The 23,592-nt window shown below is 50.4% G+C and overlaps 1 protein-coding gene and 1 long non-coding RNA gene across 3 annotated transcripts in view; one reads left to right on the top strand and one right to left on the bottom strand.

The window, feature by feature from the left end:
- Positions 1-224, bottom strand: part of LRIG2 (leucine rich repeats and immunoglobulin like domains 2) — a 61,578-nt gene extending 61,354 nt beyond the window's left edge. For both annotated transcript variants that reach the window (XM_075615292.1, XM_075615293.1), the window contains exon 1: positions 1-224. This exon is cut by the window's left edge and continues 168 nt beyond it. In XM_075615292.1, coding sequence (XP_075471407.1) covers positions 1-44 — 44 coding nt within the window. In that variant the 5' untranslated portion in view covers positions 45-224.
- An 11,776-nt stretch (positions 225-12,000) lies between these two features.
- On the top strand, positions 12,001-22,718 carry LOC142502330 (uncharacterized). The gene is made up of 4 exons (XR_012803740.1): positions 12,001-12,300; positions 13,689-13,743; positions 21,885-21,963; positions 22,418-22,718. It is a non-coding gene; the product is annotated as an uncharacterized LOC142502330 (long non-coding RNA).
- Positions 22,719-23,592: the final 874 nt, after the last annotated feature.

The raw sequence follows: 23,592 nt of genomic DNA, 5'->3' as shown, positions 1-23,592 counted from the left end.
CCCCGCGCAGCCGCCATCTTGTATCCCTTGTACACCCAACACATCTCCTTCTCTCCCGAACACCTCTCCGTTCAGGCCGGGCCGCGGCTCCCGGGCATGGTCACGGGGTTAATCTGGTTTAAGCAGACGTGGATGGGCTGGAGTAATGTCCCGGTCAGCAGTCACAAGTCCAGCCGCCCGTAGACTCCCAACCGCTCTCTCCTACGATAGGCGCATGCGCGTCTGCTGCTCAGCGTGATGACGTCAAGAAGGCGGTACGTCGGTAACAACCAGCAGCCATTTTGATTGTGGGCAAGTGTCAAATACTGAAGCTTGATTTGACTAGAGTGTCACACAATGTGGAATTTGTGTCACTTCTTGCAAGGCAGAAACAAGTCAGAAAGCAATATAAACATGTATTATTTGTGTTATTATTAAGATATATGTACAGTACAGTATAAAATATTATATATATATATATATATATATAACCATAATACTGAGTTAAGTTATGGTGAGTAAAAAAAGTGACAAAAACCCTCCACAGGCCTATAGGGAACCATGTTAAAAATGGTTATTGAGGCAAAAAGTGACACTGTGTGCTCATTTGCATGTCATTTCCCAGAATCCCTTGCTGCAGTAAGTGCTGTATGCTGGGTGATAATGGGGAAAGGTGGGGTTGCAGACCTGCCTAAGACATGCAGATGAGCATACAGCTATATTTGCATATTTGCTTTCCTGTGGAGGGTTTTTGTCACTTTTTTTACTCACTATTATGGTTTAGCCTATCCCATAAGCCTCTCTTGCATTCCCAGTAAAATCAACCCCATACTGATGAGACCCATGAAGGTCGAAACAGCTGTCTGTGGGTGGTTTTCTGGGTATGCACCTTAACCCTGGTTGTGCTCAAAGCTGTGACCATGCAGCAAGCTTAAGCCTATAGGGAACCATGTTAAAAATGGTTATTGAGGCAAAAAGTGACACTGTGTGCTCATTTAAATGTCATTTCCCAGAATCCCTTGCTGCAGTAAGTGCTGTATGCTGGGTGATAATGGGGAAAGGTGGGGTTGCAGACCTGCCTAAGACATGCAGATGAGCATACAGCTATATTTACGCACGCACGCACGTACGTAGAGGTATCAGTACCGTGTTAGCCGAGCTTCAATAATCAAAAAATAAATAGATGATACCGTTCTGTGGCTAACGAAATGCTATTATTTGTGCGAGCTTTCGAGATACACTGATCTCTTCTTCCGGCGATGTTACAATGAATGAAGCAAGGATTACTTAAAAACAGTGTCTCTTGGAATGTTATCTGTGCTGGTCCTTCCCCTGTGTGGATGAGATTTATGGCTGGAGGTGTCAAAGGGTAACTGAAAGCAAGTGAAGAAAGAGTGTGTATGTGTATCAGTGTAAATAAAAATGAATGGAGAGCCCACAGTATAAACTGTGCTCTACACAAGGTGTGTGTGGAGTGAGAGGGGATATAAATGGTGTGGGTGGGTGTGGAAATGTGAGAGTTTGTAGCACAACTAAAAGTGTGTGTGGATACTATGTGGTCCCTATTGGTGTATAGGGATGGAAAAATAAGGAGTATTAGTATGTGTGAGAGACAGCTGTGTGTGCATACATATAGCACAGTATGTACATACATGGCCTTTAGCGCTCATGGGAAGAGAGTTCGCTAGTGTCAGTAATGACTCATAAAATTTCGATCTCTGTTTAGGCCACTGCTAAGTGTCCCGAACAGTTGCATAAATTTGTATTCATGCAACCGTCTCTCTTTCGGGATTTTAAGATTACCTTTGAGTATGGCAACCCTCAGATCATTCATCTTATGGCCAGAGTCAGAGAAATGTTCGCCAACAGGACTGTCTCTTGTTCCGCGTGTGATGCTGTGGCGATGCAGGTTCATTCTCTTGTTTAGCCCCTGTCCTGTCTCACCTATGTAGTAGCAGCCCCCTGGGCATTTCATGCACATGATGAGGTACACGACATTGCTGGAAGAACAGGTGAACCTTCCTCTGATTTTGTATTCCCGATTCCTGTGTGGTATTTGTATTGTGTCTGCTGTGTAGAGCATTGCGCAGGTTTTGCATCTTGGGTCCTGGCATGGTTTTGTCCCGCATTCAGTTGTACTGCTGAATACTTTACTCCTCACCATAATATTCTTGAGATTATGGGGTTGTCTGTATGATAATAAGGGTGCTTCAGGGAAGACCTGTTGCAGTCTTGTATCTTCCTGGAGGATGGGTTGTAGTTTCCTGGCGATCTTGCGTAGGGCTCCTAGGTGTGGGTTATATGTGACCACCAAAGGAACCCTGTCGCATGTCTCCTTCTGTTTGTATTCAAGGAGATCACTTCTTGGTATTCTGGTGGCTTTGTGAATTTGCTGGTCTACAATTCTGTGGTTATATCCACGGTTTATAAAGTCTGATCTCAAGGCTTTAATCCGCTGGTCTCTGTCTGCTGTGTCGGAGCATATCCGGTTGTATCGTATGGCTTGACTGTAGATGGTTGCAGGTTTGGTGTGTGTCGGGTGGAAGCTGTTGTCCCTCAAATAGCTGGCTCTGTCTGTAGGTTTGCGGTATACAGAAGTCTGTAGTTGGTTGTTCTTTATAGTAATGGTGGTGTCTTGGAAATGTACTTCATCCGGGGAATGGGTGAGTTTGAGGTTGATATGTAGAGATATATATATTCATATATATATATATATATATAGCAGAAAATAGCCGTGTTAGTGCAGTTGCAATAGTGCAGAATAAATGAGTTCTTCAGTATTCGGTGATACCTTTTTTATTGGACTAACAATTTATGTCATAGATTGTTAGTCCAATAAAAAAGGTATCACCGAATATTGAAGAACATATATATATATATATATATATATATATATATATATATATATATATATATATATATACAGTGCTTGACAAATCACCCAAAAATCTACTCGCCAAACCAAAAAATCTACTCGCCACCTAGTCCCGCCCCATGTCCCGCCCCCAACCCCGCCTCTAGTCCCGCCCCCAGCCACGCATTTAAAAAAAAGCCATAAATTAAATAAATTGAATAAATTCCTAGTAAGAACATTCGTTTTTGATATTAGTTTATTTATTGTATTACATTATACTACAATTAGTCCTTGGTGTGTGTGTGTGTGTGTGTGTATAAATGTCAAATCTAGAAAAAAAAAGCCAGATGTGGATGACTAGTTTCCTGAACCCCTTAACCAGTGTCTGGATGCCCCCGCTTCAGAATGTTTAAAGCAGCAATCCCACCTGGGATCTTACCTGATCCGCAGACCCTCAAAGTCCAGGTACCCTCATTCCCGCAATGTTATACATTGGAGGGGAGGTGTTCGTTACCTGTCTTCTGGGTTAGGGGGGGTTCGATGTCTTCCGTGTGAAGCTTGAGTCAGATCTGGAAGTAAGCAGTATAGGTTATTTCAGTGTAGTATAGGGCAGTTAAGATATCCAGATCCATAGTGTGAGAGTGTGTGGGGGAGAGAGCGAGAGTGTGTGGGGGAGAGAGCGAGAGTGTGTGGGGGAGAGAGCGAGAGTGTGTGGGGGAGAGAGCGAGAGTGTGTGGGGGAGAGAGAGAGAGAGTGGGAGAGAGAGAGAGTGGGAGAGAGAGAGTGGGAGAGAGAGAGAGTGGGAGAGAGAGAGAGTGGGAGAGAGAGAGAGAGTGGGAGAGAGAGAGAGTGGGAGAGAGAGAGAGAGAGAGAATGGGAGAGACAGAGAGAGAGTGGGAGAGACAGAGAGAGAGTGGGAGAGACAGAGAGAGAGTGGGAGAGACAGAGAGAGAGCGGGAGAGACAGAGAGAGAGCGGGAGAGACAGAGAGAGAGCGGGAGAGACAGAGAGAGAGCGGGAGAGACAGAGAGAGAGCGGGAGAGACAGAGAGAGAGCGGGAGAGACAGAGAGAGAGCGGGAGAGACAGAGAGAGAGCGGGAGAGACAGAGAGAGAGCGGGAGAGACAGAGAGAGAGCGGGAGAGACAGAAAGAGAGTGGGAGAGACAGAGAGAGAGAGTGGGAGAGACAGAGAGAGAGAGTGGGAGAGACAGAGAGAGAGAGTGGGAGAGACAGAGACAGAGAGTGGGAGAGACAGAGACAGAGAGTGGGAGAGACAGAGAGAGAGAGTGGGAGAGACAGAGAGAGAGAGTGGGAGAGACAGAGAGAGAGAGACGGAGAGAGAGAGTTGGAGAGAGAGAGTGGGAGAGAGAGTGGGAGAGAGAGTGGGAGAGAGAGTGGGAGAGAGAGTGGGAGAGAGAGTGGGAGAGAGTGGGAGAGAGTGGGAGAGAGAGACAGAGAGAGACAGAGAGAGACAGAGAGAGACAGAGACAGAGAGAGACAGATAGAGACAGATAAAGAGACGTCAAGGCGCCGTGACGTTGACGCTGCTCCGCGCTGATTGGATGTTTTCAGCCGACAGTGCTCTGAAAAACAGCTTGGCTGTCGGCTGAAAACTCCAGCGCCTCAGCACGCCTGCGGACGCTCGCGTGAGCCCCCTCATTGAGTATGCAGGGGCTCAGCGCGGAGCGTCCGCACGGCTCAGCGCGGCCTGTCCTTCTATGGACTCCGCCAGAGAGACAGATAGAGAGAGACAGATAGAGAGAGACAGACAGAGAGAGACAGACAGAGAGAGACAGACAGAGAGAGACAGACAGAGAAGACAGACAGAGAGAGACAGACAGAGACAGACAGACAGAGAGAGACAGACAGAGAGAGAGACAGACAGACAGATACAGATAGAGAGAGACACACAGAAAAAGAGAGACACACAGAAAAAGAGAGACACACAAAAATGAGAGAGACACAAAAATGAGAGACACAAAAATGAGAGACAAAAAAAGAGAGACACAGAACACACACAGAGAGAATGAGAGACAAAGACAGAGAGAGGGCGAGGGCGACACAGGGAGAGGGCGACAGGGAGAAGGCGAGGGCGACACAGGGAGAGGGTGACACTCACAGACACACACTCACTCTCACTCACTCAGACACTCACAGACACGCAGACACTCACGCAGAGACACACTCACGCAGAAGACTCACAGACACACACTCAGAGACACTCACTCACACACACACAGACACACACACACAGACACACACACACAGACAGGCACACAGACACACAGACAGGCACACACACAGACACACAGACAGGCACACACACAGACACACACACAGGCACACTGACAGGCACACAGGCACACTCACAGACACACAGGCACACTCACAGACACACAGGCACACTCACAGACACACAGGCACACTCACAGACACACAGGCACACTCACAGACACACAGGCACACTCACAGACACACAGACACACTCGCAGACACACAGGCACACTGACAGACACACAGGCACACTGACAGACACACAGGCACACTCACAGACACACAGGCACACTGACAGACACACAGGCACACTGACAGACACACAGGCACACTCACAGACACACTGGCACACTCACAGACACACAGGCACACTGACAGACACACAGGCACACTCACAGACACACAGGCACACTCACAGACACACAGGCACACTCACAGACACACAGGCACACTGACAGACACACACACACACAGGCACACTCACAGACACACAGGCACACTGACAGACACACAGGCACACTCACAGACACACAGGCACACTGACAGACACACAGACACACAGGCACACTCACAGACACACTGACAGACACACAGGCACACTCACAGACACACAGGCACACTCACAGACACACAGGCACACAGGCACACTCACAGACACACAGGCACACTCACAGACACACAGGCACACTCACACACTCACAGACACTCAGTCTGTCACTCACACACTCACCGGGTCACACGTGGCAGCAGTGGGGTCTCCGCACGGCAGTGGGCCCTCTCCAAGACATGGGACACACAGCGCAGCGTGGGCCTCAGCAGCAGCAGCAGCAGCAGGTCCCCCCCCCCCCCCCAGAAGCGGCCGACGCCGCAGCACGCTCCCCGGACACCCCCGGGCAGCATGCGAGGATCGGGGGCAGGTGATTAGGGGGAGATCATGAGCAGGAGGCGGACTGGCGCAGGAGGCGCGCACGGGGGAAGCTGGGTTGGCACTTCCCCCTCCGTCCCACGTGGGGAGCGGAGGGTGTGGGGGGGCTGGATCGCGCGCTTGTTTTGGGCTTCCCCCACCGTCCCACGTGGGGAGCGGAGGGGGGAGGGTGTGGGGGCTGGATCGCGCGCGGCGCTTGTTTTGGGCTTCCCCCTCCGTCCCACGTGGGGAGCGGAGGGGGGGGGCTGGGTTGCGCGCGGGGCTTGGTTTGGGCTTCCCCCTCCGTCCCACGTGGGGATTGGGGGGGGGAGGGATGCGGGGGATTCTGGGTTGCTGGGGGGAACAGGCAGCGCAAATGGCAGGACACTCTGCTTGCCCTGTGCACGCGCGCCGGGACCACAGGATTTGCCGCCATTTTTTTAAACTTTTTTTTTAACCCAATCAGGGAGGGGGATTATTTATTTATTTATTTAAAAAAAAAAATTGGCACGAGCAGGGGGATTCATTGAGCTGCAGCACGGGTCGCCAGCTGCCTAAATCCACTCGCAACGGGCGACAGCTTATCATTATTTGTCGAGCACTGTATATATATATATATACATACACACACATACATACATATATATATATATACACACACACACACACACACACACACACACACACACACACACACACACACACACACACACACACACACACAAATGTAAATACAACTGTATGCTCATCTGCATGTCTTAGGCAGGTCTGCAACCCCGCCTTTCACCATTATCACCCAGCACACAGCACTTCCACTGCAGCAAGGGATTCTGGGAAATTACATGCAAATGAGCACACAGTGCCACTTTTTGCTTCAAAAACCATCCTTTAGCTTCTGTGTATACCCAGTTAACCAACCCCACACTGATGAGACCCATTAAGGTCGAAACAGCTGTCTGTGGGTGGGTTTTCTGCGTATGCACCTTAACCCTGGCTGTGCTCAAAGCTGTGACCATGCAGCAAGCTTAAGCCTATAGGGAACCATGTTAAAAATGGTTATTGAGGCAAAAAGTGACACTGTGTGCTCATTTGCATGTCATTTCCCAGAATCCCTTGCTGCAGTGGAAGTGCTGTATGCTGGGTGATAATGGGGAAAGGCGGGGTTGCAGACCTGCCTAAGACATGCAGATGAGCATACAGTTGTATTTACATATATATATACACATATATATTTATACATACATATATACATTTGCATATTTGCTTTGCAGGGGGTTTTGTCACTATTTTTACTCACCATAACTTAACTCAGTATATATAGACACACGCACACACGCACACACGCACACACGCGTGTGTTATGGTGAGTACAAAAAGTGACACAAACCCTCCACAGCAAAGCATATAGCAAATAGAAATATAACTGTATGCTCATTTGCATGTCTTAGGCAGGTCTGCAACCCCGCCTTTCACCATTATCACCCAAATGAGCATATATATATATATATATATATATATATATATATATATATATATATATATATATATATATATATATATATATACTAGCTTATATACCGGCGTTGCCTGGGATTTCATGTCCACGTGTACTGACCTAGGATGGATGGAGCTGCCAGGTCTTGAAACCTGCACGGGTAAGTAATGGGTGTGTGTGTGTTGCTGCTCCTCCTGCTGCCCGCGCATATACAGTATATATCTACAAAAATACAGAAAAAACAGGCGCACTCATAGCGTAAAATTGTATAACAATAAATTTATGGAGTAAGGGATAAAAATGCACTCACAAACAAAGCTGAAAAAAATGCGTTTTTGAGTACAACTCAGCCCGTTCAGACGCAGGAACCCAAGGAGGAGGACTTCGGTGTGATGTCCGCGGTGTGTCTTGCCACAATAGCCCCTCTAGGTCCTGGCAGGGACCGAAAGCCACGAGGGACGCCGCCTTCCCCTCTCTCCGGTGCTACACAGAGCATACACTGAATAGAGTCTCGCGTGAACTCGATGATGTCAGCGAGGTTTCAGCCGGGGAGAGTTCACAGTGTAAACAGGAACTTGAATGTCTGAATGGCTGGTAGCAAAATGCTAGCAAAGCAGCAGGAGTGCAATAATGGAGATGAGTGCAAATAAAATATATAACCTGGACAGTAGGCTCCACAGCGTAGATTATTATACATTGGAGGGGATGTGTTCCCTACCTGTCTTCTGGGTTAGGGGGGTTCCGATGTGTTCCGTGTGAAGCTTGAGTCAGATGAGAGAGAGAGAGAGACAGAGAGAGAGACAGAGACAGAGACAGAGACAGAGACAGAGACAGAGAGAGAGAGAGAGAGAGAGAGAGAGAGAGAGAGAGAGAGAGAGAGAGGGAGAGAGTGTGGGGGAGGGAGAGAGTGGGAGAGAGAGAGTGTAGGAGAGTTTGGGGGGGAGAGATAGAGTGTGGGGGAGAGAGAGAGTGGGGAGACAGAGAGGGGAGAAACGGTGGGTGACACACACACACACAGAGGGTGGGTGATACACAGAGAGAGAGAGGGTGGGTGGGTGACTGGGTGGGTGACTGACTGACTGGGTGACTGACTGGGGCAGGAGTGACTGACTGACTGGGGCAGCGGTGACTGACTGACTGGGGCAGGGGTGACTGATTGGGGGGGTACCTCTGGTGTCACACACATACTCCCATACACATTCTCCCATACACACACACCCATTCTCCCATACACACACACACATATACACACACACACACACACACACACACACACATTCTCCCATATATATACACACACACACACACACACACATTCTCCCACATACACACACACACACACACACACATTCTCCCATACACACACACACACACACACACATTCTCCCATATACACACACACACACACACACACATTCTCCCATATACACACACATTCTATCATACACACACACACACACACATTCTCCCATATACACACACACACACACACACACACATTCTCCCATATATACACACACACATTCTCCCATATATATACACACACACACACACTCTCTCTCTCTACACACACAGGGGGGGGGGAGGAAAGGCTGCGACCAGCACCACCACCACGCTCCCCCCCACACCCCCCCGCCCCCATCTCCCGCTTGTGGGGGGGGGGCAGGCCGACATCCCCCCCCCATACCTCACGCGGGCGTAGTGGAAGCTTTGGGGAGGTGGCAGGGTAGGTGAGGAGGTGGCAGGGTGGGTGGGAGGCACGTGGTGAGGTGTCCCCCAGCGGGCGCCAAAGGGGACAGTCAGCCCCGCCGCGGCCGTCACTGCCCTGCTCCCCTCGCCGGCATGTCCCGCAGTGCGCGGCCAAACAGGTTTGCAGGCTGCTTGTTCCCCCCCACCCCACGGCGGCATGAAGCTCGTGGGGGGGGGGGGGGGGCAGGCCGACATCCCCCCCCATACCTCACGCGGGCGTAGTGGAAGCTTTGGTGAGGTGGCAGGGTGTGTGGGAGGCACGTGCTGAGGTGTCCCCCAGTGGGCGCCAGTCTCCCTACCGGGCTGCAGCCGTGGGGACGTCCCGCCCCGGACAGCGATCGAAGGGCAGGAGGAGGGGAGGGGAAGGGGGCAGGAGGAGGGGAGTGCTAACGCAAAGGCGCGTACTAGCGGCAGAGGGCCGCGGTGGTGGCGAGTAGGGAGCCATATGGGGACCAGGGGGATCGCACGGGTTTGCTTGCAGGAGGCAGGGAAGGAGCAGAGGGGCCGCAGGATGGAGGATTGGAGAGTACTTACTCTCCAACAGATCTCCTGGCAGAAAGAATGGGCGCTTGTTGGGGGCGGGCTCATATAGAGCCCTGGAGCGCGCGCCAATCAGCTGTCAGGTAGGGGAAGTTTTTTTTTTTTTCCAGCCAGCACGAGCAGGGAAAATTTAAAAAAACAAACACGTATGCTGCTTGGGCCAATAAGAGCTCGCCCAGAGGTTATATCCACTCGCCCCGGGTGTGCAAATGTATAGGATTGTCGAACACTGTATATATATATATATATATATATATATGGAAAAAAGGAGGAGAGAGCGCACGCCCATAGCGTAAAATTGTAAATTTAATGAGGGGAAGGGGAGGAGGGGGTAAAAAATGCACTTACAAAAGTACAATAAAATCAAGCATTGCGTGATATAATCACCACCATCCGGTTAGTATTGCAACATCTTGGGGCAGTCCCAGTCTTGCAGTATAAAGGGTCGACGTCCCAGCAGATGTCCAGGGCAGGTGATGCTGTGTAAGAGTCCTGGAAAGTGGCTCCGTATGAGTCAAGCCTCTGCAGCAGTCGCGCATGGATCAGTCTGCTCCAGCGCTCGGTGATGACGTCAGTGTCAATGCGTCCTTTTAGATTCCCTGTAGACGTGGTTTGTCCATATTGAGAGCAGCCGGAGACCCTCTACACCAGAACCCACATTATCATTGGACTTATCTTTGAGGACTGGTTATCACACCTTTTTGCTTTTCTTTATATATGTTGTCATTTATTCAATGCATTATTCCTTTATGGTTTACAGGTTTTATATAGATTTGTGCTAGATTTGATTATTTTAGTTATTCACTATTATTAGTTTATATTGTGTAGATTAATACGATTTTCAGTCAGTTCATACATACACACTGGAATAACCATAAGCAGACGCTGCTTTCTTTTTCTGTTTGTGATATGTGTGTGTGTGTGTGTGTGTGTGTGTGTGTGTGTGTGTATGTATGTATATATGTATATATATATATATATATATATATATATATATATATATATATATATATATATATATATATATAAATATACACACACACACACACACGCCCGTGGCGGGTGGATTTTGGCCGCTGGCGAGTAGTTGCTGCGGCTCTATGAATTCCCCTGCTCGCGCCAATTTGTTTTTTTTAAATAAATAAATAATCCCCCTCCCTGATTGGGTTAACGCGGGGAAGAGGGCCGGCAGGCAGTGCTGGGTTAGCCCCCTTTCCCCGATCTCCTCTCCCTCCTGATCTCCTCCCCTCCCTGCCCTGGGGTGTCCACCACCTGGGATGCGGGAGATGGGGGGAGAGTTGTGTTGCGCGGCTGTGCACGTGGGTGGGGTGGTTGTGTTCCCGCTCCCATGCGGCCCTTTCCCGTGTGCTGCCCGCTCCCATGCGCTCCCCTCCCGTGCTGCCTCCTCCCGTGTGCGGCCCCCTCCCGTGTGCTGCCCCCTCTCGTGTGCTGCTTCCTCCCGTGTGCTGCCCCCTCCCGTGTGCTGCCCCCTCTCGTGTGCTGCTTCCTCCCGTGTGCTGCTTCCTCCCGTGTGCTGCCCCCTCCCGTGTGCTGCTCCCTCCCGTGTGCTGCTTCCTCCCGTGTGCTGCCCCCTCCCGTGTGCTGCTCCCTCCCGTGTGCTGCTTCCTCCCGTGTGCTGCTCCCTCCCGTGTGCTGCTTCCTCCCGTGTGCTGCTTCCTCCCGTGCGGCCCCCTCCCGTGTGCTGCTTCCTCCCGTGCGGCCCCCTCCCGTGTGCTGCTTCCTCCCGTGCGGCCCCCTCCCGTGTGCTGCTTCCTCCCGTGCGGCCCCCTCCCGTGTGCGGCCCTTTCCCGTGTGCGGCCCCCTCCCGTGTGCGGCCCCCTCCCGTGTGCGGCTTCCTCCCGTGTGCGGCCCCCTCCCGTGTGCGGCCCCCTCTCGTGTGCTGCTTCCTCCCGTGTGCTGCCCCCTCTCGTGTGCTGCTTCCTCCCGTGTGCTGCCCCCTCCCGTGTGCTGCTTCTTCCCGTGTGCTGCTTCTTCCCGTGTGCTGCCCCCTCCCGTGTGCTGCTTCCTCCCGTGTGCTGCTTCCTCCCGTGTGCTGCCCCCTCCCGTGTGCTGCTTCCTCCCGTGCGGCCCCCTCCCGTGTGCTGCTTCCTCCCGTGCGGCCCCCTCCCGTGTGCTGCTTCCTCCCGTGCGGCCCCCTCCCGTGTGCGGCCCCCTCCCGTGTGCGGCCCTTTCCCGTGCGCGGCCCCCTCCCGTGCGCGGCCCTTTCCCGTGCGCGGCCCCCTCCCGTGCGCGGCCCCCTCCCGTGCGCGGCCCCCTCCCGTGTGCTGCTTCCTCCCATGTGCTGCCTCCCTCCCGTTTGGCCCGCTCCAGTGGTTGCACGGGGTGGGAGGCTTCCCCCGTCCTCCTCCACAAACGCGACCAAGAGCCGGGAGCAAGATGGCCGACACTGCTCCGTGAGGGAGGGTGAGGTGCCTGTGTTCCTCCGGAGCTGACACCGGCTCAGGGGAACCACGAGGAGAGGCATCATCTGCTCCGGAGATACGGGGTGAGTGATGTCATCAGCCCACCAACATTTAAAGCACCACTCAGTGTGTGTGTGTGTGTGTGTGTGTGTGTGTGTGTGTGTGTGTGTGTGTGTGTGTGTGTGTGTGTGTGTGTGTGTGTGTGTGTGTGTGTGTGTGTGTCAGTCAGTCACCTAGTCAGTCAGTCACCTAGTCAGTCAGTCAGTCACCTACCCACCCACCCAGTCAGTCACCTAGTCAGTCACCTACCCACCCAGTCAGTCACCTACCCACCCAGTCAGTCACCTACCCAGTCAGTCAGTCACCTACTCACCCAGTCAGTCAGTCACCTACCCACCCAGTCAGTCAGTCACCTACCCACCCAGTCAGTCAGTCACCTACCCACCCAGTCAGTCAGTCACCTTCCCACCCACCCAGTCAGTCACCTACCCACCCACCCAGTCAGTCACCTACCCACCCACCCAGTCAGTCAGTCACCTACACAGTCAGTCAGTCACCTACCCACCCAGTCAGTCAGTCACCTACTCACCCAGTCAGTCAGTCACCCACCCAGTCAGTCAGTCACCCACCCAGTCAGTCAGTCAGTCACCCACCCAGTCAGTCAGTTAGTCACCCACCCAGTCAGTCACCTACCCAGTCAGTCAGTCAGTCACCTACCCAGTCAGTCAGTCACCCACCCAGTCAGTCAGTCACCCACCCAGTCAGTCAGTCACCCACCCAGTCAGTCAGTCAGTCACCCACCCAGTCAGTCAGTCAGTCAGTCACCTACCCAGTCAGTCAGTCAGTCACCTACCCACCCAGTCAGTCAGTCACCTTCCCACCCACCCACCCAGTCAGTCAGTGAGTCACCCACCCAGTCAGTCAGTCACATACCCAGTCAGCCAGTCAGTCACCTACCCAGTCAGTCAGTCACCTACCCAGTCAGTCAGTCAGTCAGTCACCTACCCAGTCAGTCAGTCACATACCCAGTCAGTCAGTCAGTCAGTCACCTACCCAGTCAGTCAGTCAGTCACCTACCCAGTCAGTCTGTCTCCCTCTCTCCCCCACTCTCTCTCTCTCTCACCCACTCACTCCCTCTCCCCCACTCTCTCCCTCTCCCCCACTCTCTCCCCCCCCCACTCTCTCTCCCCCCCCACTCTCTCTCTCCCCCCACACTCTCTCTCCCCCACACTCTCTCTCTCCCCAACACTCTCTCTCTCCCCCACACGCTCTCTCTCTCCCCCACACTCTCTCTCTCCCCCCACACTCTCTCTCTCCCCCCACACTCTCTCTCTCCCCCCACACTCTCTCTCCCCCCACACTCTCTCTCTCCCCCACACTCTCTCACACTCTGGATCTGGATCTCTTATTTACCCTATATATCTTAACTGCCCTATACTACACCGAAATAACCTATACTGCTTTCTTCCAGATCTGACTCAAGCTTCACACGGAAGACATCGGAACCCCCCTAACCCAGAAGACAGGTAGGGAACACATCCCCTCCAATGTATAACATTGCGGGAATGAGGTACCTGGACATTGAGGGACTGCGGATCAGGTAAGATCCCAGGTGGGATTGCTGCTTTAGATATTGTGACGCGGGGGCATCCAGACACTGGTTAAGGGGTTCAGGAAACGAGTCATTCACACCTGGCTTTTATTTCTAGATCCAACATTTACAAACACACACACACACACACACACACACACACACACACACACACACACACACACACACACACACACAAACAAACAAACAAACAAACAAACAAACAAACACAGACACACACACACGTAACAAGGACTAATTGTAGTATAATGTAATACAATAAATACATTTGTCAAAAACAAATGTTCTGACTAGGAATTTATTAAATGTATTTCTTTTAAATATTTTATTTTAAAGCGGGGTTGGGGGCGGGACTAGGGGCAGAGATGGGGGCAGGACTAAGGGCGGAGTTGGGGGCGGGACTAGGTGGCGAGTAGATTTTTTGGTTGGATTTAGGCCGCTGGCGAGTCGTTCTGGGGCTCTATTAATATTCCCCTGCTCGCTCCAACATTTAAAAAATTTTTTTTAAATAAATAAATAATTCCTCTCGATCAACGACCGAGATCCCCTGAGGCTCCCAAGATGGCCGCCGATGCACGTGGACCGCCTGGAGGGATGCTGGGGGCGGGGCTTTAAAATGCCTGGCCGCAGGGGATTGGATGGGATGCCGGGGGCGGGTCTTTGACAAAAAAACCCAGTCGCAGGGGCGGTCACGTGGCTTCCCGCTCTCCCCTGCCTTCCATCCCCCGGCTCCTCTTCCCTCGGCACTCTGGTTCTGCCTCCCTTCGGCTCCTTGGCCCTCCTTCTGGTTCCCGGCACTCCTTCCCCAGGTACCCCGGCACTCCCTCCCCCAGGTACCCCGGCACTCCCTCCCCCGGGTCTCCCTCGGCACCCCGGTTCTGCCTCCCTCCGGTTCCCCGGCTCCTCCTTCCTCGGCACCCCGGTTCTGCCGCTCCCCGGCCCTCCCTCCGCTCCCGGCACTCCCTCCCCCCAGCTCGCTCTCCCCACCCAGAGCCCGCTCACAGCCGCTCGCTAGCAGTGCGGCACCTGCTGCTAGTGTGTGCGTGCCTCCGATGAAGCAGCCACCTCCGCCGAACCCGCAGCTACCTGAGGTAAGGATGCAGAGGGGGGCGGATGGGAGATGCAGAGGGTGGGGGGGCGATGGGAGATGCAGAGGGGGGGGGCGGATGGGAGATGCAGAGGGGGGGGCGGATGGGAGATGCAGAGGGGGGGTCGGATGGGAGATGCAGAGGGGGGGTCGGATGGGAGATGCAGAGGGGGGGGAAATGGGAGATGCAGAGGGGGGGGGGAGATGGGAGATGCAGAGGGGGGAGATGGGAGATGCAGGGGGGGCCGGATGGAGATGCAGAGGGGGGGGGACGGATGGGAGATGCAGAGGGGGGGACGGATGGGAGATGCAGAGGGGGGGCGCATGGGAGATGCAGGGGGGGAAAGAGAGATGGGAGATGCAGGGGGGGGAGAGAAAGAGATGGGAGATGCAGGGGGGAGAGAGATGGAGATGCAGGGGGGAGAGAGATGGGAGATGCGGGGGGAGAGAGATGGGAGATGCAGGGGAGGGAGAGAGATGGAGATGCAGGGGGGGGAGAGAGATGGGAGATGCAGGGGGGGAGAGAGATGGGATATGCAGGGGGGGGAGAGAGATGGGATATGCAGGGGGGGGAGAGATGGGAGATGCAGGGGGGGGAGAGAGATGGGAGATGCAGGGGGTGGGGGAGAGAGATGGGAGATGCAGGTGGGGGAGAGAGATGGGAGATGCAGGGGGGGAGAGAGATGGGAGATGCAGGGGGGGGGAGAGATGGGAGATGCAGGGGGGGAGAGAGATGGGAGATGCAGGGGGGGAGAGAGATGGGAGATGCAGGGGGGGAGAGAGATGGGAGATGCAGGGGGGGAGAGAGATGGGAGATGCAGGGGGGGAGAGAGATGGGAGATGCAGGGGGGGAGAGAGATGGGAGATGCAGGGGGGGAGAGAGATGGGAGATGCAGGGGGGGAGAGAGATGGGAGATGCAGGGGGGGAGAGAAAGAGATGGGAGATGCAAGGGGGGGAGAGGAAGAGATGGGAGATGCAGGGGGGAGAGAAAGAGATGGGAGATGCAGGGGGGAGAGAGAAAGAGATGGGAGATGCAGGGGGGAAAGAAAGAGATGGGAGATGCAGGGGGGAAAGAAAGAGATGGGAGATGCAGGGGGGAGAGAAAGAGATGGGAGATGGAGGGGGGATAGAGAAAGAGATGGGAGATGCAGGGGGGGAGAGAAAGAGATGGGAGATGCAGGGGGGGGGAAGAGAGATGGGAGATGCAGGGGGGGGAGAGAAGAGATGGGAGATGCAGGCGGGGGGAGAGAAAGAGATGGGAGATGCAAAGGGGGAAAATAGAGATGGGAGATGCAGGGGGGGGGGGAAGAGAGATGGGAGATGCAGAGGGGGAGAGAAAGAGATGGGAGATGCAGGGGGGGAGAGAGAAAGAGATGGGGGATGCAGAGAGGCGGGGAGAGAGAGAGGGGAGGAGAGACAGAGAGGAGGGGAGAGACAGAGAGGGTGGAGAGACAGAGAGGGGGGGAGAGACAGAGAGGGGGGGGAGAGACAGAGAGGGGGGGGAGAGACAGAGAGGGGGGGGGAGAGACAGAGAGGGGGGGAGAGACAGAGAGGGGGGAGAGACAGAGGGGGGGAGAGACAGAGAGGGGAAAGACAGAGAAGGGAGAGAGATGGGGAGGCAACTGACTGACGGGGGAGGAGGCAACTGACTGACCTGGGGGGGGGAGGCAACTGACTGACCTGGGGGGGGAGGCAACTGACTGACCTGGGGGGGTAGGCAACTGACTGACCTGGGGGGGTAGGCAACTGACTGACCTGGGGGGGAAGGCACCTGACTGACCTGGGAGCGCAACTGACTGACCTGGGGGGCAACTGACTGACCTGGGGGGGTAACTGACTGACCTGGGGGGGTAACTGACTGACCTGGGGGGGTAACTGACTGACTGGGGTGGTAACTGACTGACAGGGGGGTAACTGACTGATGGGGGGCTTACTGGGTGGGGAGTAGGTGACTGGCTGGGTGACTTTGACTGACACACACACACACTCACTCCCATATACACACACACACACACTCTCTCTCGGGGGGGAGCGGAGACAGACACGGGGACCAGGGGGAACACCCGCGCTGCCATCTCGCGGCCCGCGCAAGCAGTAACGGGGACCGAGGGGCAGCGGGGACCGGAGACCATAGCGGGGCCGGAGGGGGAGCGGAGACCAGGGGGAACACCCCCACTACGCATGTGGCAAAGGAGCGTGGGACGAAGGGGAAGCACCTGGGCAGCAGCGACGGGACCCACCCAGCCTACCTCCTGCCCCGGGCAGCAAGCAGGGATCGGGGGCAGGGGGGGTTGGGGCTGACCCTAAATGCTTGAACCACAGCCCTACCACAGAAACTAGGTGAATCCCTCCGACACAGCCAGGAAGTCTTGTAGTTTAAAACAGGAAGAGGCGCCAAAGCCTCTGCATCAGGAATATACCCGCGTCACACCAATCAGGGAGGGGGATTATTTATTTATTTTAAAAAAATTTTTACAAATTGGCGCGAGCAGGGGAATTCCTAGAGCCGCAGCAACGGCCTAAATCCAGTCGCCAGCGGCCTAAATCCACTCGCCACGGGCGTGTAATTATAAGCCACCCAACTACCTCGTACTTCCACTAGACTGGCATTCCAAATTCTCCTGGCATAGCAGCCCTATGGAATAAACAAACAGTCCCTGACATCATTGCAATCAAACATGGAGGGTGGCATGTCCTTCACATGGAAAGGATTACAACCTTCCTAAGCGACAACACACAGATTTTCCATGATGTGGAGGTATTAGTTGATTGAGGAGTGTGGAACGAGACTTGGCCACGGTGTGGCCCTTGCACTGTCCTGATCGACCCCGCGGGGACTGGCTGACATGTGCCCTGGCCATCGCACTAATAATGACGCTCGGACCCTGGTAGAGTCGGAGATGTGGAAACAAGCCCTACTTTTGTAACCTCCCCTGGTGTTGTCTCCTCCTTTTCTTCTTCCCTCTCCTTTCTAATGACATGAACCACCATCATTGGTATGCAAATGCACAGTACTTGGATGTATATTGTACTTTTCCCTGTGTCCCATACCTTTTCTTTACTGTACCCCACAAAACATATTGAAAATAAACAGTTTAAAAAAACAAAAAACATTGGTAATCTGTTTCACATGGAACTCACTTTCAAAAAAAGTTTGTATTGGGAACTACACCTTTAATAAGTATTTAATTTTTCTCTGAATCCAATTACGGACCGAGACAACAACAAGCCTATTAAGAAGCAAGCCGATCCTCCACAATACAGTGATATCTAAAGATATCGGAAAGAAAGGAAGCAAATAATGTAAGCTCCAGATGGGCGGCAATCCATGGGGAATGATGTCCGGAATATGGAGCTCGTTAATTTTAGATTTCCAATTCACAGCAGCTGGTTTTAAGATGGTTTTAGTGAGCCTATTGGGAGCACAGATAAGAGGAATGTAGTATACGGGTATAATGCACTGACATGCATAGTAAAATAATCCTTGATACTGGATTTTATTTTGTCAACTGAAATTATTTTTGCTTCTTAATGTTAAAGGTCTTATGCAATTGTATCCTCTTAAAAATACAAATGCTACTATAACCTTCAAAATTAAAGGAGCAGATTCCCCTCCCTCCCCCCTTTAAAAAAATGGTTTTTCCCTGGATATGAGTGTACCAGCGCTGCCTTCAGTCGTAAGTATATTGGAAACAAGGGTGTCTCCAGAGCGGACAATAGTGTTTCAGCTCTGGGGATCCCTGATTCTTGATCATGTAAAAAAAAAAATGCGATAGGGGCAGCGGCACGTCTAAAAATAAATAAATAGTGTGTTTAGATGAAATAAGTAACTAAGTCTGTGGGGCCTGTACTAGTAGCTTCGATAAGTGAGTTATCGACAGTTTGGGGCACAGAAAGCTCCGGTAACATGTAAAACTTGCCCGAGACCTGCTTCTTCCTGATCGACAGCTCAAGCCGACTGGAAGCTCAAAAAATGCTCAAATGAATTTTTTGAGAAATCGAGCTATTCTGTTGGCTCTTAGATTCACATCGTGGCTGCAACTCGCACATTCTGATCTTGCCACCTCAAGGGCGGCGAGATAGGATGCGGGACTCTGAAGAAAAAATATATTTTTACTACGTCGGATTGAAGCCGGGGGTCTCCGGAGCTGACACGTATTAATATCAGTTCCGGAGTGCCCCTGCTTCCATCCTATGTAATAAAAATACATTGACAGGCAGCTTCATTACCTTAGCGGCTAATGATAATGAAGGTGTTATATACAGTGCCCTGTTTATTGGGGGTAGATTGGGTGGGTTAAGGTGGTATTTGGCCTGTGGTTGGAGTTTAGGCCAACCGGGAGGGTTGCAGGAGGAGTTCAACCTTTCATTACCGTAGCGGTTACTACCACTAAGGTAATGAAGGCGTTAACCCCTCCCCCTACCCACCCAGTAGGCATAAGCACCCACCCTGGGGCAAATCCAACCTTCACCCACCCGCTCTACCCCCAACAAACCAGGTACTCTAGTTTAACCCCTTCATTGATTTAGCGGCTAGCCGCCAAGGTAATTAAGTTGTTTTCATTTTATTTTCATAACACAGTATCGAATAAGGGGGTCTCCGGAGCTGAACCACATTAATTTCACTATAGATATGGGGTGGGGGGAGGGGTAGGGAAGAGGATGGAAAGGGAAGGCTCCCGCATCAGCTGAAGTACATGAAGTGGTAAGTAGCTAGATGGTTAAAGATCATATCTGGTGCAAAAGGGGACAAAGGGATATACAGACAAAAAAGCGAAAGGTTCCATCTGAATGCACTCAGATCGACCTAATAATTTAAATAATTTTAATTCACCACAACATATCAATTAGGTCGATCTGAGTGCATTCAGAGGGGAAGCTTTCGCTTTTTTGTCTCCACATTAATTTCAGCCTTGGACACCCCCTGCTTCCCGTGTTACAAGCCCCGGTATGGGGTGCCGATATCTCCACAAAGTTTAAATGTCGCGGGCACGTGACGCGGGAGATTTAAACAATGCAGGAAGATACCGGAACCCCATACCGGGGCCTGTAACTCAGGAAGCAGGGGGTCCCTAGGGCTGAAATTAATGCGGTTCAGCTCCAGAGACCACCGGTTTCAATACTGTGTTATTAAAATAAAATTTAAATTGTGCAATCACCCGTAAGAGCTGTGCAGGGAGATGCAGCTATCTCTGTGCCGCGCTCTCCCTGCAAACCCTTACACACTACAGGCAGATCACGGCGGCAGAACTTAGAAAAAGATAGCGATAAAGGGACAGATCTAGATCTAGAGCAGTATGGCATTTTCCTACCGAATGGTATCTGACTTGCGATAATTCTTTCTGAATACAGGGATAACACAAACGTCAAAGCGTGAGGTCGGTCATGCCAAGACGTTCGATTTGACAGTGACTTTATTGAAGCTACTAGAATGAGGCCCTGTGTATTTAACTGACTGTGGGTTAAAATGAAGTGCCACTGATTTAATGTTCCATTTGTTAGCGTATGATGTCATTGTTCTTTATATTTGACACAAACCTCTTAGGCAGGTACGATAACCCCTTTGCGGTCAGTGGGGCCAGCCCTGAACGGGTGTTTTATTGAGCACATAGATAGGAGAAAAATGGTGTTCCAAGGGTCTTTCCTCTAACACCTTGTATTGCTTCGTAAAACTACTCCCCAGTGCAAACAGAAGCAAAACCAGAACAAAGTACATATATATATTTCAAATAAGGGTGCAGGAATTTAACACAAGAGTAGCCCGTCTAGAAGCGTAACACATTCAAGTTTATTTTAAAATAAGCTATGCTTGTATAGTTGAATGTAAGAAGCTTGTTAGACACAGATGAATACCAAGGAGTTACCATCTCATCTGATGCCTGCCTAAATAAATAAGTGATACCCAAGCATGAAACAGAAGAGGATTACAGGACAGAGTTTAATGTAGCCGTGGAAATTGCTCTTTGTAAAAGATAGGCATTTATTATTTACCCTCTCAGGACCACAATGTCACATTTGGGTTCCAGAATCATGTGATCACAATTGCAGTGTGATGTCAGAGAGCATTATGTGGCAAAAGATTTAGGGTGTATTTTCTCCAAAAAGTTTTGGGGTGAAACAGTGTCTCTAGGCTCCAATTTGGAAGCTGCGTAGCTCCCCTTGCGCAGGAAGATTTAAACTCCATTAATTCTGAACGAGATTAAGGGCCATATCTACTATCGGAGCTACTTCATAGAAAACCTTCTGTCATCAGACGATACCTAGAAAAAGAAGAAAGTAATGGTACTCCGTTGGGCTTCAAAACACAAAAAGATGTTTAGTAAATGGGGATCAACATTTCGGTTCACACAAGGACCATTGTCAAGATGATGAAAAAGATTGTTGTGTGAATCGAAACGCTGATCCCTGTTTATTAAACATCTTCAAAAAAACATATTTGTGTATGTTGAAGACCACAGGAGTGCTACTACTTTCTTCTTCTTTTTCCAGTTATCTGTGTTTTTTTGTATTTATACTGAACTGTTGTTGCTGTACACCTGTGGTGTTTTCCTGCCAGTACCGTGAGTGCACTTTCTGGACATTAGAAGATCCTTTACAACCAATTCAAGTGAATGAGCTGTAAGGTGTCTCCTAGCACCAGGAAGTTGTCGTCTGGTATAGCACTGCTTAGTAAATATATCCGTAAATATTTTTGATGAAAAAGAAAACTACTTCACTGCTGCACTCAACACTGATTTTCTGTGACTCCCCAAATCTCACTGATTTCAGTCCTTGGTGGCTAACAAATTCCTGAAAATGCAGGTGTCCTCTAGGAAAAAGGTGCAAAGTAGAGCGCTACTCACATGTTCACAATGTAATCCTTAATTTATTGTAACAGTCAAGAACAGAGCAGAAACAAGGTTCCGTGAGGCAATCCAAGCTTTTTGAATTTAATTTTTTTTAATTCTTTTTTTTTTTTTTAAAATAGGATGCCTCTGGAGATACCTCTGTGCAGCTTCCAATTGACCCATGTGATGCGGAGAAAGATACCAGCACCACCTTCAGAGGTTAGTATCTCTGAAAGCAGGGCATTCCTGGAGCTGAAATGAATGGGGCTCAGCTCCGGAGACCTCCCCTGCATCAATCCAAAATTATAATTATAGTTGCATATTGATACTCTAACATCCAAAAACTCTAACATCCAAAACTAGGTATACTTTATAGGAACAAATTCTCCCTAAACCCGATGGTCAGAAAGCGCATTACTAACTAATGCCAATTATAGACTACTGTATGTGGATATAGTAAGTCGTACAGCACCCCAAACTAACCTTAGTAAACTATGCACCCTCTACAACACAATATGCCACTTTGTCCTACAACACACATCACTGTGATGTGTAACTACAACACACATCACTGTGCAATGCTCCAGACACAAAGTACATTTTCTCTGTATTGTCTTCAAATACTTTCTGGGCAAGCTACCTGCCTATCTGAGCAAACTCCTTTCCCCTACAGCACACAGCACTTATCACGTGAGATCTGACTCCAAAAGACTGTTCACGGTCCCAAGGTTCGACATGGAATCTGGTTGCTCCTCCTTCTCTTACCGTGCACCTTACAACAGGAACAATCTACCTGAGAATCTCAAAACCGACTCCAGTTTAAGCAATTTCAAGACTTCAGCTGCCTCACATTTTAATCTTGTCTGTAACTGTTACATAAGCCCATAATCATATATTATCTCTAACTGTCCTGAAATGTCTACAAATAAAATGTATAAACCTACATGTAACCTGTATTGTCATCATAACTCTGTGCCCAGGACATACTTGGAAATGAGAGGTAACTCTCAATGTATTATTTCCTGGTAAAATATTTTTAAAAACATTTTATAAATAAATGTAAAAAAAATGTGATCTGTACCTTTTTATAACATTTCCTGGGAATAATAGTGAGCAAAACATCAATATTATTTAGCCTTAATGGCAAAGAGAATTTCAAAGGGAAACTTGCTTCGTTACCACCTTTTTTAAATGATACATATATTTTATTTAACATAGAAATAGTTAATGTGGGGGCACATTTTAAATGTCCTATTAAACTTATATGTGATGTCAGGGTGATCCCACGTCCCAATCCGCCCAGGACATACTTGAAAACGAGAGGTAACTCTCAATGTATTACTTCATGGTAAAATATTTTATAAATAAATAAAATAAATAAATAATCCACCAAGACTCTCTTAAACAAGAAAAAGAGCTAGATCTGCACTCCAAAATAATACAATATCATGACTTGACAGTCCGATATCATACTGGCAACGTTTCAGACCCTTTTGGTGTTTCATCAGGCACCCCACACCAATTTGTAAGAGGATATAAACAAATATTTCTAACATTAGAAGTTGGTTAGAGCCTTAATATATGCGTGATAAATATTTATAATCCCCTGGTATCGCTGAGCATGTTCCTGAAAGAAACATGGTTATGCATACTAAACCCTCAGATAGATACATAATTCATAGCTAAACTAATATCAGTTTTTCAAACAAGAATATTGGAGAAAGCAGGCTATCGGGTCGATGTCATCTTTAACTCTAAAAAATCAATTTCACCTGAAATTACAACAGCAATGTATGCGCAAGAAAAAAAATATTCCCTCAAAAATGAATGTACTGTGGTATGTAAAAG

This window comes from Ascaphus truei, chromosome 9 (genome assembly GCF_040206685.1).
Source record: "Ascaphus truei isolate aAscTru1 chromosome 9, aAscTru1.hap1, whole genome shotgun sequence".
NCBI lineage: Eukaryota > Metazoa > Chordata > Amphibia > Anura > Ascaphidae > Ascaphus > Ascaphus truei.
The sequence above is the reverse complement of the archived record's forward strand: the minus strand, read 5'-3'. Positions and strand labels throughout refer to the sequence as shown.